This window comes from Rana temporaria, chromosome 8 (assembly GCF_905171775.1).
Source record: "Rana temporaria chromosome 8, aRanTem1.1, whole genome shotgun sequence".
NCBI lineage: Eukaryota > Metazoa > Chordata > Amphibia > Anura > Ranidae > Rana > Rana temporaria.
In genome coordinates this window covers 28,781,568-28,798,896 of record NC_053496.1, presented here as the reverse complement: position 1 = coordinate 28,798,896, position 17,329 = coordinate 28,781,568, and the positions used below count along the sequence as shown (strand labels likewise).

The following is a 17,329-nucleotide window of genomic DNA, read 5'->3' as shown; positions in this document are numbered from 1 at the left end:
TAATTATTATTTCTTATTATTTTTATCAATTTCTTTTCACTTAAAGCGGGGGTTCACCCTTAGAGGGCACTTTTCCCCCTTAGATTCCTGCTCGTTATTACTAGGGGAATCGGCTATTTATTTAAAAATAGGTGCAGTACTTACCCGTTTACGAGATGCATCCTCTCCGTCGCTTCCGGGTATGGGCTGCGGGAACGGGCGTTCCTTCTTGATTGACAGGTTTCCGAGAGGCTTCCGACGGTCGCATCCATCGCGTCACGATTTTCCGAAAGAAGCCGAACGTCGGTGCGCAGGCGCAGTATAGAGCCGCACCGACGTTCGGCTTCTTTCGGCTACGAGTGACGCGATGGATGCGACCGTCGGAAGCCTCTCAGAAGACTGTCAATCAAGAAGGAACGCCCGCTCCCGAAGACCATACCCGGAAGCGACGGAAGAAGATGCAGCTCGAAAACGGGTAAGTACTGCACCTATTTTAATACAAATAGCCGATTCCCCTAGACCGAACGAGCAGGAATCTAGGGGAAGAAAAAAAAATTTTTTAGAAATGGGTGAACTCCCGCTTTAACTTTTTTTGCTATCATACAGGATAAAACAATTCCCTGTATGATAGCAATTGGAGGTGACAGGTTCTCTTTATTGACCATGTCACCTCTAAAACAGGAATCCTAGCACTGTGCTAGAACTCCTGTCACAGTTGAGATGGGATAAGCACAGCTCTCCCCGCTCACGGTGTACATTGGCAGCAGGAACAGGAGACAGACTCTGTGACCGGGGAAAGGACGGAGTCCCGAAGACAGAGCCAGCAGAGAGAGGTATGTGGGGTGGGGGGGAGGGGACGACGGATGGGAGCACACATTTTACAAGTGATTTCGGCGAGCGGATTCCCCCATAACTAATCCCCTTAACTGTATGAATCCATGCCACTGCCGCCCCTTGGCGCCCCAAGGCCTGGCCTCAGTGGCCTTGTGGGAAATCCGGGCCTGCCCATACATCAGGGTCCTTATCAAAGCCTCCCCATCATATCAGAGCCCTCCCCATTCATATCAGAGTTCCTATTTCACATCAGAAGCCCCCTATCTGTTAGTAGTTCCTTACAAATCAGAGTACCCTTTACATCAGGGTCCCCATCAGAAGCAAAGAACAACTGATCTGGATACTCAGTCTGAGTCTGGGGACACACCAAGCTGATAGCCGGACAGAATCTCATAGTGGGCCGGATGTGGCCCGCAAGCCATGGTTTGGAGACCCTGATCTAGTGGGAGTATCCATTGAACTCTAGCTTTAGTTTTCCTTATTACTTGTCCCTTTTGGGTTGCATGGGACATATTAGATTGATATACGTGTAAATGGGAGGTATCTAGATAAGCATTGGCCCGGGTACTCATTTTAATGAATGGATTGTCTCTCTGCGGTATGTTTGGAGCAGTCATGATGTCACCGTGTTTATTCATGAGCGTACGATGTTGCCAGGTGTTTTAACAAGCATGAAGCATTAATTTATTGCACGTGTCTCTGCAACATGATATAAAAATCCAGGGGGGGGGGGGGATTGGACACCTCTGCCGCATTCCACTTCTGTGTTTAATAGTCAATGCCAAAGATGATCTTACTACTTACTCATCACATTTATATTTCCTTCTCAAAGATGACCTCATCTGATAATAAGCAGATCATAACCCACTGTAACGTGACAATCGCTAAGACATCATTAAATAATCTCTTATCATGCAGTAAAGACTCAGGAAATGTAAAGATTTGTTGTGGGATACTTCTGCCAACAATAAGGTCAATTTAAAGTACAATATACAGAGGTATATACAATATTTGGGGTGCTGAGCTGCTGAGTCACTGCAGGGAGTGGGCGCAGGGGGCCTGATCTGCTGAATTACTGCTGAGAGATGCAGAGTAAGGGAGAGCTGAGCTGCTGAGCTGTAACTGGGAGGTAGAGCTCAGCTACCAAGTCACTGCTGGAAGGGAGAGCAGGGAGAGCTGAGCTGCTGAGCTGTAACTGGGAGGTAGAGCTCAGCTACCAAGTCACTGCTGGAAGGGAGAGCAGGGAGAGCTGAGCTGCAGAGTCACTTCTGGAAAGAGATGCAGGGAGATCTGAGCTGCAGGGTCACTGCTGGGAGAAGAAGCAGGGAGAACTGTGCTGCAGAGTCACTTCTGGAAAGAGATGCAGGGAGATCTGAGCTGCAGGGTCACTGCTGGGAGAAGAAGCAGGGAGAACTGTGCTGCAGAGTCACTTCTGGAAGGAGACGCAGGAAGATCTGAGCTGCAGGGTCACTGCTGTGAGGAGAAGTAGGGGGAACTGAGCTGCGGAGCCACTGCTGGGAGAAGAAGCAGGGAGAACTGAGCTGCGGAGCCACTGCTGGGAGAAGAAACAGGGAGAATTGTGCTGCTGAGTGACTGCTGGGAGGAGAAGCAGGGAGAACTGGGCTGGGGAGTCACTGCTGTGAGGAGAAGCAGGGAGAACTGAGCTGCGGAGCCACTGCTGGGAGAAGAAGCAGGGAGAATTGAGCTGCTGAGTGATTGCTGGGAGGAGAAGCAGGGGGAACTGGGCTGCGGAGCCACTGCTGGGAGGGGAAGCAGGGAGATCTGAGCTGCAGCGTCACTTCTAGGAGGAGAAGCAGGGAGAACTGTGCTGTGGAGTCACTGCTGGGAGGAGAAGCAGGGAGATCTGAGCTGTGGAGTCTTTGCTGGGAGGAGAAGTAGGAGGAACTGAGCTGGGGAGTCACTGCTGAGAGGAGAAGCAGGGAGAACTGTGCTGTGGAGTCACTGCTGGGAGGAGAAGCAGGGAGATCTGAGCTGTGGAGTCTTTGCTGGGAGGAGAAGTAGGGAGAACTGTGCTGCTGAGTGACTGCTGGGAGGAGAAGCAGGGAGATCTGAGCTGCAGAGTCACTTCTGGGAGGAGAAGCAGGGAGAACTGAGCTGCTGAGTGACTGCTGGGAGGAGAAGCAGGGAGATCTGAGCTGCAGAGTCACTTCTGGGAGGAGAAGCAGGGAGAACTGAGCTGCTGAGTGACTGCTGGGATGGGACGCAGGGGGCCCAAGCTGCTTAGGGGGGTAAGTAGGAAAAGGTGGTTAAGCCATGTTTTTGCTATCACCCTCCTCCCCCCTCCCTGACCCCCAGGATGGGGTTGTACACATGCCATGGCCATGATGCTTTTTATATCCCCATACTGCATTTGGTGGGCAGTAGAGCTGCCAAAATCAAACCCATTCAAGTGAGTGGCACTGTAAAAAACCCACCATGCAATCATGCAGTGGTGCGGGCTTTACAGGGCTAAAGCGATAATAAACCCAAAAGCAGCTTACCAATTCTTAGATGTGACGGCTGCATTCCTTTTCTTATTTAGGCTTTCATTCCTCTATTTTCATCTGGCGATCCTGCCAGTAAGTCTGTTGATCCTGAACAGAACAAGCTCTCTTCCGGATGTATCAGGGATGAGTCAAACTATTTAACACTAGCTGGGGTGCTTACAATGATCAGCTTTTATTAAAGCGGTAGTAAAGTCGCTGCTGTTCCCCCCCCATCCCTGAAAAGCAAAGGCCATAATGAGCTAATATGCACCACATACTAGCTCATTATGAAATACTTACCTTGAAACAAGGTTAGGGGAACTTACCTGGTCCATGCCGAGGGAGATGTCATCTTGCCTCGGCGTGTCTTCCGGGTATCGGCGCTCCAGCGCTGTGATTGGCTGGAGCAGCGATGACGTCACTCCCGCGCATGCGCGTGGGAGACTTCTGTCCGGCAGCTGCCGGCCCTTTAGCCGAAGATCCCCGCTGCCCATGCGCCGTTGCAGTCAGCGGCGCATTGCGAGGGGAATATCTCCTAAACCGTACAGGTTTAGGAGATATTCTTTATACTTACAGGTAAGCCTTATTATAGGCCCCCTGTGCTCCTTCCTCCAGAGTGGGAGCACTTTAACACAAGAGGTGTGTTAGGGGCCAGATCACCAGGGAAAAAAGTCTAATAAAAGAAAGCTAATGCAGCCGCCACATCTAATGATTTGTAATATGTTACATCAAGGCTCGACAAATCCCGGTCGCCAGGTCGCCATGGCGACTAGAAATAGGGTCCTGGCGACTTGGCTTGGAAGGGGTTAGCTGGCGCCATCTGGTGGTGAGCCGTTGGTATTACAAGTTAAACAGCAATTCTAATGTAATTTTTCACTATTTTCACTGCCATCTTCTTCCCTCTAATTAGAACCCCCAAACATTATATATATTTTTTATCCTAACACCCTAGAGAATAAAATGGCGATCATTGCAATACTTTCTGTCACGCCGTATTTGCGCAGCGGTCTTACAAGCGCACTTTTTTTGGGAAAAAATTACTTTTTTTAAAGCGGTCCTCCACCCTAAAGTGGAGTCCCGCTGATCGGAACCCTCCCCCCCTCCGGTGTCACATTTGACACCTTTCAGGGGGGAGGGGGGTGCAGATACCTGTCTAAAGACAGGTATTTGCACCCACTTCCGGCCACACGCTACGGGCGAAAGACGGGCATTCCGTCACATCCCGTCTGTCGCCCGTTGTGTGCTGGGAACACTCGGCTCCCAGCACACAACGTGTGAGCCAATCGGCGGGCGCAGCGCGACTCGCGCATGCGCCGTAGGGAACCGGGCAGTGAAGCCGCAGCGCTTCACTTCCTGGTTCCCTCAGCGTGGATGGCGGGGGGAGCAGCAGAGTGACGAGCGATCGCTCGTGCTCTGCTGCGATCGGCGCTGGACTCCAGGACAGGTAAGTGTCCTAATATTAAAAGTCAGCAGCTGCAGTATTTGTATCTGCTGGCTTTTAATATTTTGTTCCCATGGCACATCCGCTTTAATAAAAAAATAAGACAACAGTAAAATTATCCCATTTTTTTTTATATCATGAAAGATAATGTTACGCCGAGTAAATTGATACCCAACATGTCACGCTTCAAAATTATGTCCGCTCGTGGAATGCCGACAAACTTTTACCCTTTAAAATCTCCATAGGCGACATTTTAAAAACTCTACAGGTTGCATGGTTTGAGTTACAGAGGAGGACTAGGGCTAGAATTATTGCTCTCGCTCTACCAATCGCGGCGATACCTCACATGTGTGGTTTGAACACCGTTTACATATGCGGGCGCTGCTCACGTACGTGTTCGCTTCTGCGCGCAAGCTCGTCGGGACGGGGTGCGTTTTCTGGCTCCTAACTTTTTTAGCTCCTAGATTCCAAGCAAATTTGTCAACCCCTGTGTTACATTTTTGGTTTTGGGTTTAATACCGCTTTAACACAGGATGCGAGGAAGCAACATATCACCTCCTCATCATCTGCCAAACGCCTCTGAAAAGTGATCCAAGGGGCAGCAAAGTCTGCCACAAGTGTCAACTTAGCCAAAAGGTATAAAAGTGTATACAAACACACACAAGTAGCATAACAAATATAAATTTGTCTCTTTACTATAAAGACTTATTATAATAAGATAGCTAAAGCCTGGCTGAAGGGAAACATCTGAATACACAGGTGAGATAGACATGTGAGCGGTTTTACCTGCCATAGGATTTGCATTTCTCTCCATTGAGTAATGAGATCGCTCTGTCACACAGCTCAGCCAGGAGAATGACTCCACATGATCTGTCCCAAGAAATACACTGCTGACACCTCCCCGCCCTCAGCCTGTGATTGGACACCGAAGGATCAGCAAACAGAGGAGGTCACATCTCTGCTCTCTCCTCCTACCCACATGCTGTTTTTGAAAGTACAGAGCGCTATATACCTACAGTATGTTATTAGCTTCAGTATATAAATGCTGTTCTTTGATAAACACTGTAGGCCAGATTCACGTATAATTGCGTAAATCTGCGGCGGCGTAACGTATCACATTTACGTTACACCGCCGCAAGTTTTACGGGCAAGTGCTTGATTCACAAAGCACTTGCCTGTAAAGTTGCGGCGGCGTAGCGTAAATCCGCCCGCCTAATTCAAATGATCCGGGTAGGGGGCGTGGATCATTTAAATTAGGCGCGTTCCCGCGCCGATCGTAGTGCGCATGCGCCGTCCCTAAAATTTCCCGACGTGCATTGCGCTAAATGACGTCGCAAGGACGTCATTGGTTTCGACGTTAACGTAAATGCCGTCCAGCGCCATTCACGGACGACTTACGCAAACGACATTAAATTTCAAATTTCGACGCGGGAACGATGGCCATACTAAACATTGGCTAGGCCACCTAGGGGGCAGCTTTATCTTTACGCCGCATATCTCTTACGGAAACGGCGTCAATTTACTGCGACGGGCAAGCGTACGTTCGTGAATCGGCGTAACGACTCATTTGCATATTCTACGCCGACCGCAATGGAATCGCCACCTAGCGGCCGGGCCTAGAATTGCAGCCTAAGATCCGACGGTGTAAGTCACTTACACCCGTCGGATCTTAGGCATATCTATGCGTAACTGATTCTATGAATCAGGCGCATAGATACGACCGGCCGGACTCAGAGATACGACGGCGTATCAGGAGATACGCCGTCGTATCTTCTTTATGAATCCGGCCCTGTGTTCCCCCAAAAATAAGCCCGGGTCTTATATTAATTTTGGCTACAAAAGACACAGTAGGGCTTATTTTCAGGGTAGGTCTTACCATGTAATGTAATGTCTCCTCTTCCCCTCCCTGCCTGGCAGGAATCCCCAGTGTGAACTGAGTTAAAATGCTTGTAAAAACCTACAATCCACTCTATTACAGTATTATATAATGTACAATGTGTGTGTTTTTGTAATATAAATTGTGCCAAATACCTTTGTTATAGCGCCGCTCTGCGCTTCTGTGACCCGCCGGAGCTCTCTTTCCCACACTTATATTACAGAAACACACATTGTACATTATATACTCCTGTAATAGAGTGAATTATAGAATTTTACAAGCATTTTAAACTAGGGAATTATTTTCGGGGGGAGGGCTTATATTGCAGCCCTCCTGGAAAATAATGCTAGGTCTTATTTTCAGGGTAGGTCTTATTTTCAGGGTAGGTCTTATTTTCAGGGTAGGTCTTATTTTCAGGGTAGGTCTTATTTTCGGGGGAAACATGGTAGTAACTCCTCTGTGTTGAGAGCGTGCTCATTGCTCACTCGCGGCTTCCAATTGTGTGACCACTGTGACAGCCAATCAGAGTGGTCACATGATCAGGCAGTCCTTCCCACCTCCCCAGGTGTAAATGCCCAGTTAAAGGAACGCCACAGCTGTATGGGAACGGGATAATGCCATTCCCCCCCCCCCCACCTCATATTCCCCCCCCACATGTTCTGGGAACACACACACAGATGGACTATGCTTTGAGTTAGCAATGGTTCATATCTCTGCATTGTAGAGCACTTTGTGGTGCACTGGGGTAATATTCAAAATGAATGGTCAGGGGAGTGCGGCCAATGAGGCCAAGCGAGACAACAGACTCAGACGGTACTCAGTGGGGTGTTACTAAGCTGGTTTGCAGGGTGGCACAATGTCAGGGGTGGAACTACCGCCATAGCGACTGACGCGGGTGCTATGGGTCCCGCAGCCGAGTGGGTCCCGGCAGCTTTGAGCTGCGGCTGCAGCGCTCCCCTCTATCCCTCCCTCTTTCTCTCTCCTCTGGTATATCACAGAGCTGGCTGGGTCTGTGTTTGGCAGCTGCGCTGTAACAAGGTCCCGCCCCCCCTGCAGCGGCTCGTGTGATAGTAGATTGAGTCAGTGTGCCGCCTATCACACAAGACTGAATTCAAGGGCACAGTGAGGCTGAATTCAGGGGCACAGTGAGGCTGAATTCACGGGCACAGTGAGGCTGAATTCACGGGCACAGTGAGGCTGAATTCACGGGCACAGTGAGGCTGAATTCATGGGCACAGTGAGACTGAATTCACGGGCACAGTGAGGCTGAATTCACTGAGACAGTGAGACTGAATTCATGGGCACAGTGAGGCTGAATTTACGGGCACAGTAAAGCTGCATTTGATGGGCACAGTGGGGCTGCATTGATGGGCACAGTGGGGCTGCATTGATGGGCACAGTGAGGCTGCATTGATAGGCACAGTGGGGCTGCATTGATGGGCACAGTGGGGCTGCATTGATGAGCACAGTGATGCTGCATTGATGAGCACAGTGGGGCTGCATTGATGGGCACAGTACTGATCCTATGAACTATCTATTGGTCAGTCATAAAATCTCTGCTGCAGCTCAGCCAATCTAAGCTCCGACCTGCCCCTTCTTTAGGGATCAGGCTGCTTCAATCAGAGTTTTCTGATGGCAGATTGAGGTCGGTGACCCCAGAGACGGGTCCCTGACAATCCTGCTCCCCCGATGGGCGACTCTCACTGAACATTCTCATATCTCCGGGGGAGGCAAGTTTCCATGATCACATCCAGCAAACACTGTCCACCTTATTCAGGGAGTATGGTGTCCAGATGACTTTCACATCTGCAGGCTTTCTAGGAGAATGTATTCAGAAATTCTAACAGTGCAAAGCAAATGACAGGAAAGTCAAATAAACATTATGGAACATAAAAGCAACGCACAATCCCTCCTGGACTGATTTCATGTCTATGGACAGTTCATTTCCATCACTAACTTTGAACAAACAAACCCCATGCTGCGCTTCTAAACAATAGAAGAAAATAGGCTCACACCCTACGGCTCAGACTACCTGCATGGAGTATGTATGCTCTTCTCCTGTTTGCATGGATTTCCTCCAAAGCAGACCTACAGCCAAATCTAACAATGAATAGCTCATTAAAGTGATACTATGGGCCAGATTCTCAAAATAATTCTGTAGATACACCGGCGTAATTCGAAAATCCCGCCGGCGTATCATTGTTTTGTATTCTCAAAACAAGATACGCCAGAATTAGGCTAGGATCCGACTGGTGTAAGTCACTTACACCGTCGGATCCTAAATGCAATACTACACTGGCAGCTAGGTGGCTTTTACGTCGATTTCAGCGTCACATATGCAAATGAGCCGAATACGCTGATTGCCGAAAGTTTTGCGCCGCTTCGCCATAGTTTACGTCGTTTCCCGTAAGCGTAAGGTTACCCCTGCTATATGAGGGGTAACCTTACGTCGGTCCGCCGTATGCCATGTTAAGTGTGGCCGTCGGGACAGCTTCGGGTTTTTCCGTCGTTTACATCGTTTACGTAACTCGTCGCGAATAGGGCTGTGCGTTAATTACGTTCACGTCGCAACCAATGTATTTGCGGCGTACTACGGAGCATGCGCAGTGGCCTACGTTTAAGGCCGGCCCATGCGCAGTTCGTTTGGCACGGGGGCGCGCTTAATTTAAATACAAGCCGCCCCCTTTGATTTACGCGGGGATACGCCGGGCCATTTAGACTACGCCGCCGCAAATTACGGAGCAAGTGCTTGGAGAATACGGCACTTGCTCCAGTAAGTTGCGGCGGCGTAGTGTTAATGGCATACGCTACGCCCCGCTCGTAGATACGCTGATCTACGAGAATCTGGCCCTATGGGTTCAGTTTTTTTTTCCCTCCCACAGAGCTGATTATTCTGTGATTGGCCACAGCCAAAGTCGCCTGTCCTGGAGGCAACTTTAAGTCGCATTGTAAGTTGCTCAAAGTCGCTCTGAAGTCACGCTGAAGTTGCCTTGCAAAGTCGCGCTGTAAGTCGGGTTGCCCCTGTGTAAACCGGCTCTTAAGGTTCCCGTTTAAAAAACAAAAAAAACAAACAAACATGCAGGTATCATACTCAACTCCACTGTGCAGTTCGTTTTGCACAGAGTGGCCCTGATCCTCCTCTTCTGTGGTCCCACGGCGGCTCTCACGGCTCCTCCCCGCATTAGATAACCCCCTCTGGGAAGCTCTATTCCGAGGGGGTTACCTTGCGGGCGTGTTCCCATTCCATATACTTGGCGTCCATAGCCGCCGAGTGTATGACACAGACCCCGCCCCCCGGCGGGCCACGTTACTGAATTTCATTGACAGCAGCGGGAGCCAATGGCTGCACTGCTATCAATCTATCCAATGAAGAGCAGAGAAGCCGTGGGGGGAGTCACACGGGATCACGCCCACGGAAATTTGGGGCTCGGGTAAGTAAAAAATAGAATGCATTAAGGTGAAAAAATACAGGGTTTACAACCCCTTTAAGGCTGCGTTCACATTGGAGAACGCAGTGGCTCACAGCAGGGGTCCGGTGCGTCTCCATTCACCATTTTAGGTCCAATTTTAGCCTGAATTGGGACCTGAAATGGACCAAAAGACGCACAGGTCTCCTATGCAATTCACAACGGAGCCGCTGCAGAGATGTGTGAACCAGCTCCATAGAGAGCCGGTCACAATCCTCTGCTATGCGAATTGGATGCGGGGAAACTACATCCAATTCGCAATAGTGTGAACCCAGCCTAAAGATAAAACTTCAAGAGATCTCCCCCACAGTTATTTTTCTGTAACTAGATGTCCTCAGTCTGATGGCCAGCTTTATTTAACCCATGTCCTCTGCAGGCCAGGTCATCCCGGACAAGCCCCCAGCCTGTGAATGGACATAGAAAAGAGAAGTAGCTCAGCAATGTGCACATCTCTCTATCACTTTGCTCTCACCTCCTATAAAGCGCATGAGCTGAACTGATTGGTTCCTTGTAATGCTTTTTCCTTTCACACTCCAGCCCTGCTGTACAAGGACCACGAGAGGCTGATACCAGGTAAAATACAGGTGCTTACACAGCTTGTATTTAAGTATGTGTTGATGTACTCTGAGTGGTTCCAAAAATAGGAAAAGAGGGGAAATCCTCCAACAGGCACACTGCGGGGTACACAGGACGCAGGACTGGATTTATGATGGAACCAACAGGTACTTATTGAACAGATAAACAGTGGTAGAGTGGAGCCTCGGATTACGAGCATAGGGCCAGATTCACGTAGGGCAGCGGCGGCGTAACGTATCGTAGATACGTTACACCGCCGCAATTTTTCATTTTTCAATTTTTCATCGCAAGTGCCTGATTCACCAAGCACTTGCGATGAAAACCTACACCGGCGGGCCAATTTAAATGGGCGTGTGCCATTTAAATTAGGCGCGCTCCCGCCCGGGCCTACAGCGCATGCTCCGTTTCCGAACTCCCGCCGTGCATTGCGCGCCGTGACGTCATTTTTATCGAACGGCGACGCGCGTAGCGTAATTCCGTATTCCCGGACGGCTTACGCAAACACCGTTATTTTTAAAATTTCGATGCGGGAACGATGGCCATACTTTATACAGCAATACGATTGCTGTGTAAAGTTAAGGCACCAAAAAAAATGACTAACTTTGCGACGGGAAACTAGACTAGCGGCGACGTAGCGAACGCGAAAAACCGCCGGGAATCGCCGTAACTCCTAATTTGCATACCCGATGCTGGTTTACGACGCAAACTCCCCCCAGCAGCGGCCGAGGTATTGCATCTTAAGATCCGACAGTGTAAAACAATTACACCTGTCGGATCTTATGGCTATCTATGCGTAACTGATTCTATGAATCAGTCACATAGATAGAAACAGGGATATGACGGCGTATCAGCAGATACGCCGTCGTATCTCCACTGTGAATCTGGCCCATAATCCTTACCAGGAGAATGCTCGTAATCCAAAGTACTCGCATATCAAAGTGAGTTTCCCCATTGAAGTCAATGGAAACAAAAATAATTTGTTCCCGCATTGACTTTAATGGCATGCAATACCACATGCGGCCAGAGGCCCGGTGACAGCTCGGCTATCCTCGGAAAACCTCGGAAACTGAGTATTTCTGTGTCTTTCCAAGCATTTTTTGAAAGCTGACGCGTTTCACACTACACTGTGGCCCAGATCCACAAAGAACTTACGGCGCCGTATCTATTGATACACCAGAATGTAGGCTAGATCCGACTGACGTACGTCTTAGTACGCCGTCGGATCTTAGGTGCATATTTACGCTGGCCGCTAGGTGGCGCTTCCGTTGATTTCGTTGGGGGAGTATGCAAGTATGCAAATTAACTAGATACGCCGATTCTCAAACGTACGTCCGCCCGGTGCTTTTTTTTACATCATTTGCATAAGGCTTTTTCCGGCGTATAGTTACCCCTGCTCTATGAGGCGTACGCAATGTTAAGTATGGACGTCAGGACAGCGTCGAATTTTCCGTCGTTTGCGTAAATCGTTCGCGAATAGGGCTTTGCGTAAGTTACGTTCACGTCGAAAGCATTGACTATTTGCGATGGGATTTCGCGCATGCGCACTGGGATACGTCCACGGACGGCGCATGCGCCGTTCGTAAAAAGCGTCAATTACGTGGGGTCATACCAGATTACCATACAGCACGCCCACTCCAAGCCTACTTTGAATTACGCGGGCTTACGCCGGCAGATTTACGTTACGCCGGCCCGCATATGGGAGCAAGTTCTTTGTGGATACCCTAGGAGCCACTCTGATTTACGGCGGCGTATCGCATATCAGATGCGCTACGCCCGCCTAAATATACGCCCGTTTTTGTGGATCTGGCCCTTAGTGTTTAATTATCGTTAACTGCGTTATTCACAATCCGAGGTTCCACTGTATATTTAAAATATCAAAAGGCAGCAAATAAGAGGAGTTCATTATTAAGGTTTTCAATTAAGACTTGGTTCACACTACTGCGTGCGTCGGTGCGTTTTATGTGCGCCCCTGCACATTGTCTGTAGGGCAGCTCACTCATTTTAATGATGTAAAATGCTCCGAATCACATGATGTTCACAGATGTGTAAGGATTCCAATAACACTTAGTGGCACCCCCACGTTTTTGCTAAAATGCAGCATGTTTCTCTGCATGTCGGCAAACTGCGTGTTCCTGACACGCATAGATGTGGACCTGGGATAGCAGTAGATTTGTTTGCTTTGGAATTGTACATGGAGTTGTGTGTGCCTGGCTCTGTAACAGAACAAGCCGGAGGAGATCACCACCTATACAAATATTATTATACTGGAAGCAGAATAGAGGAAGAGATGAACTATTATCCTATCAAAGGAGCAAAACGCAATGCCTACAAGTGGCATTATTGTACATGTAAACATAGAAGGCGTCCAAAGTAATCACCGTACACCGCAAAGCGTTACATGTAAACCGCTAAACAACCACAACTTTACTCCATAACCACTTAGTCCACCCTTGCAATATCAATACCGGCGTGAACATGTTTTTAAAGCGGAGTTCCGGCCACAATTTCACTTTTTAAATATAAATACCCCTGTACTACACAAGCTTCATGTATTCTAGTAAAGTTAGTCTGTAAACTAAGGTCCGTTTTGTTAGGTTGTTACAGCATTTAGACACTGTGATACATTTGCCTATATGTCTCAGTTTACTGCTCCCTGCTAGCCATGTCTGTAGAGGTAGAAAGGAATTTCATGTGTGATTCATTCCTCTGACAGGTTATTGAAGTGCTAATGTCCCCTCACTATTCTAAAGGTTAATTGTTGTGTAAAGAAGATCTGTGTTTACCCTTAAAAGATGTGTATTGTATCATCAGGCTAAATGATTAGAGAAGTAGTATGTTAATTATTCTGATTGCTTCAGTGTATTAATTAACTCCCCTGATGTCTTTATCTAAAGAAATGTGTCTGCATGGTCGGCTCCGACTTGTCTCCTATAATCTGTATGGGAAACCCCCACTGTGTGAGGGGGGCGTTCCTAACAGGCTGTAACCACATATAAGCTGAGTTTTTGTGTCAATAAAGAGTCTTGGTTCCAGCATCCAGTCTTGACTCATGTGTGGGGAATCCTGTGATGTTCTTGTATGGAGAGGAGGGAATGCTTGACGGGGATATCATACCGATACCGTCACAATTGGTTGGTAGCAGTGGGATTTTCCCTTCTACTCTCCTTTACACCCGGATTCCAAGCAGACACTGGAAGAACTACTGGAAGTTCGTGGAAGGATTGCTAGCAACAAAACCAAGCGGGTCATCATAGCAGAATCAATGGAGCTAGACCAGGAGGACGGGATTGCAGCAACGCCAGCAGTACAAGAGATGGAGACACCAGGGATTCAGGAGGAGGAATCGCCAGCCAACAAGCTAATGAGAGAGAATCTAGCGTGGTTCGGCCCGAACCCAACGCCGGATGTGGTGCTGAAAGTGATGGACCTGTTAGTAAACGCAGAGCTACAGAAGGCTAAACAAATAAGAGACGCAGAGCTACAGAAGGATAAAGAAATAAGAGACGCAGAACTACAGAAGGATAAACAAATAAGAGACGCAGAGCTACAGTTAAAACTGGCAGCAGTCCAACCAGCAGCCGCACATTCTCCAAACAGTGAGTACAGCACAGCAGACGCAAGGAAGATTCCGTTTAGCGCTTTTAAAGCTTTTGATGAAAAGGACTGTGAGATTGATAACTTCCTGGCGGATTTTGAGCGACAATGTAACCTACACCGAATAGCTAGAGGAGAGTGGGTTGCAATATTGTCAGGCAAACTGTCAGGCAAAGCTTCTGATGCTTTCCGGACCGTGCCAGATCAGGATATCCATAGCTACGCCCGGGTTAAAGAAGCGCTCCTGGCTCGTTATGCAGTAACCCCAGAGTCCCACCGACAGAAGTTCAGGGACTCACGCAAAACCACGAAAGACTCTTATGCGGAATGGGCATGCCAGTTGTCCCTGTCGGCCTCTAACTGGGCTAACAGCAGCCAGGCCACCACCGCAGAGGACATTTTGCAACTAATGCTCCTGGAGCAATTTTACAATCACATCCAGACGGACGTCAAGGATTGGGTGAGAGATCGCAGGCCCATGACTCTACCAGAGGCCGCAAAGTTGGCGGATGAATATGCGGATACTCGCAAGACAAACCAGGTCACACCACGGGTACAACCCCCACAACCAACGGCGCCCTCACACCCACCAGCCGCTAGATACCAACCGCCTAACAGACCGATGACATATAGCCCTCGCTACCCACGCCAGGAGGACAACGAACAACGCTGCTTCCGGTGCAAACAGTTGGGTCACTTCAAGCAGAATTGCCCCATGAATGACAACACCAGGTCAAATTGGTCTCAACCTGGGTACCGCCCACCAGCAGCAGCCCATTGTGTAGACTCGGCTTGGGATCCCCAGGAGCTGGGTCAGGAAGAACCATTGGGCACCCCTTACGAAGCCCTCATGGTACAATCTGTTATTACGGACAACAGGGAACACCATTGTCAGCTGGTCATGGGCGACAGCCATGAGCCGGAGGGGCCTTGGAGGGAGCTGGGCAGAAAGAGGCACCGCCAGCTACCCTCCAAGAAGAAGAGGTCCTGGAAGTCATATAACCAGCGGACCTGGGAGGAGAAGAAGCGACTGGAGATGGAATCGCAGCGGGCGCCCCAGATGCGGGCCGAGATGTTCGCCAAGGGCCCACCGGTGGCCCCTTACACCACCACCCAGTTCCTGATGATGAAGGACCACGTGGAAAGCCTGCAGGACATGAGCAAGCAGGATCTGATCCGTGAGTACATAGAGCTGGAGGAGTGCATAAGCCGCATGGAGGAGGAGAACAACCACCTGAGGTCACAGCGGGCTGACCCCCCCAGGCTCCATGAACTGGAGATGGAGCTGGAGAAGCTCAAAGAGGAGAACCGGCGGCTGCGGAGGGAGCAGGGGGTGGCTGACCTTATGGGGCTCTGAGTCCCCTCTCCCCCCCCCCCCCCCCCGGACTCTGAGCACCAGTGCTACAGCACTTCAACAAATATAACTTTTTCTTTTTATGAATCTCCTGTGATTGTCACTTCAGAGCCATAACCTGCCCCCTCCCATAGCGGGACACCTAGACGGCGGCGCACAGACCCATTCGCTGTCTTCACACTGACTTCTGGTGACTTTGCAGATCGCACAAAGACTTGGGGACTGACCGGCGTGTGATCTGACGACCCGGTGACATACCTGAGTCTGAAGCAGTTGCCAAGGGAGGTCAGTAACGCCAAACGGAGTTAACCTCGGACTAAAAGCTCTGAACCCGTCAACCCTACTGGACCAGGGAAGGTCCAACCGGATTTGCCGGAGCAGGGAGCAAAAGGGGGGCCATTGTGATACATTTGCCTATATGTCTCAGTTTACTGCTCCCTGCTAGCCATGTCTGTAGAGGTAGAAAGGAATTTCATGTGTGATTCATTCCTCTGACAGGTTATTGAAGTGCTAATGTCCCCTCACTATTCTAAAGGTTAATTGTTGTGTAAAGAAGATCTGTGTTTACCCTTAAAAGATGTGTATTGTATCATCAGGCTAAATGATTAGAGAAGTAGTATGTTAATTATTCTGATTGCTTCAGTGTATTAATTAACTCCCCTGATGTCTTTATCTAAAGAAATGTGTCTGCATGGTCGGCTCCGACTTGTCTCCTATAATCTGTATGGGAAACCCCACTGTGTGAGGGGGGCGTTCCTAACAGGCTGTAACCACATATAAGCTGAGTTTTTGTGTCAATAAAGAGTCTTGGTTCCAGCATCCAGTCTTGACTCATGTGTGGGGAATCCTGTGATGTTCTTGTATGGAGAGGAGGGAATGCTTGACGGGGATATCATACCGATACCGTCACAGACACTTTATAAAATAGAAATTGGCTGGGGCCATCTTAAGTGTGGGCATCATGAAGCCAGACTGTATGACTTCCTGGATTTCAGCCTTGCAGATCTCGCACATGCTCAGTGCTGCACAAGTAGTGTCAGATCAGGTTTCAGCACCTGTGCTGTCCAAGTCACATGATTCTTTGAGACTGGGGAGTACACAGACTCCTGGAAAGTTATACCCACTACATTCCCAGGAGTCTGTGCGGTGAAGGTTAGGAAGCATTAAGCACCTAGGTGCAGGAAGTGGGAAGATTAACTATTCTGCCTAGCAACAACAATCTAAAAAAAAAAAAAAAATTTGTAAAGGACTAATGAAATTTTTTTAAAACTACTGATGTAATGTTATATTTATGGGTGGAACTCCACTTTAAATGTAGTATGAATGCATATGCATTTCAATGAGCCTAGTTTGCATTGTTTAAAAAAGTACAGCATTCTTTTTTTTATTGCATAAAATGATTAAAAAGAGTGTATTATTAAGCAAAGGTGGTTGCAAAGGTTCCCGTTTAAAAAAAAAAGGTACTCATACTTACCTCCACTGTGCAGTCGTTTTGAGTGGCCCCCGATCCTCCTATTCTGGGGTCCCACGGCGGCTCTTGCTGCTCCTCCCCACAAATGTTAACTCCTCTGGGAAGCTCTGTCCCGAGGGGGTTACCTTGCGGGCGCACTTTCATGTCATACACCTGGCGTCCATAGCCGCTGAGTGTATGACTTGGCCCCGCCCCCCGGTGCCCACGTCATTGGATTTGATTGACAGCAGCGGGAGCCAATGGCTACGCTG

At 48.9% G+C, this 17,329-nt stretch overlaps 1 protein-coding gene across 2 annotated transcripts in view; it reads right to left on the bottom strand.

The window, feature by feature from the left end:
• The window catches only part of ENTPD1 (ectonucleoside triphosphate diphosphohydrolase 1), a 182,973-nt gene that overhangs the window by 122,389 nt on the left and 43,255 nt on the right, over positions 1–17,329 (bottom strand). The window contains exon 1 of one of the 2 annotated variants that reach the window (XM_040361452.1): positions 5,527–5,605. The exons of the other annotated variant lie outside the window; for it this stretch is intronic. Within the exon in view, the coding sequence (XP_040217386.1) occupies positions 5,527–5,554 (28 nt within the window). The 5' untranslated portion in view covers positions 5,555–5,605. Of the gene's footprint in view, positions 1–5,526; positions 5,606–17,329 lie in introns of those variants that run through there. 2 annotated transcript variants of the gene reach the window in all.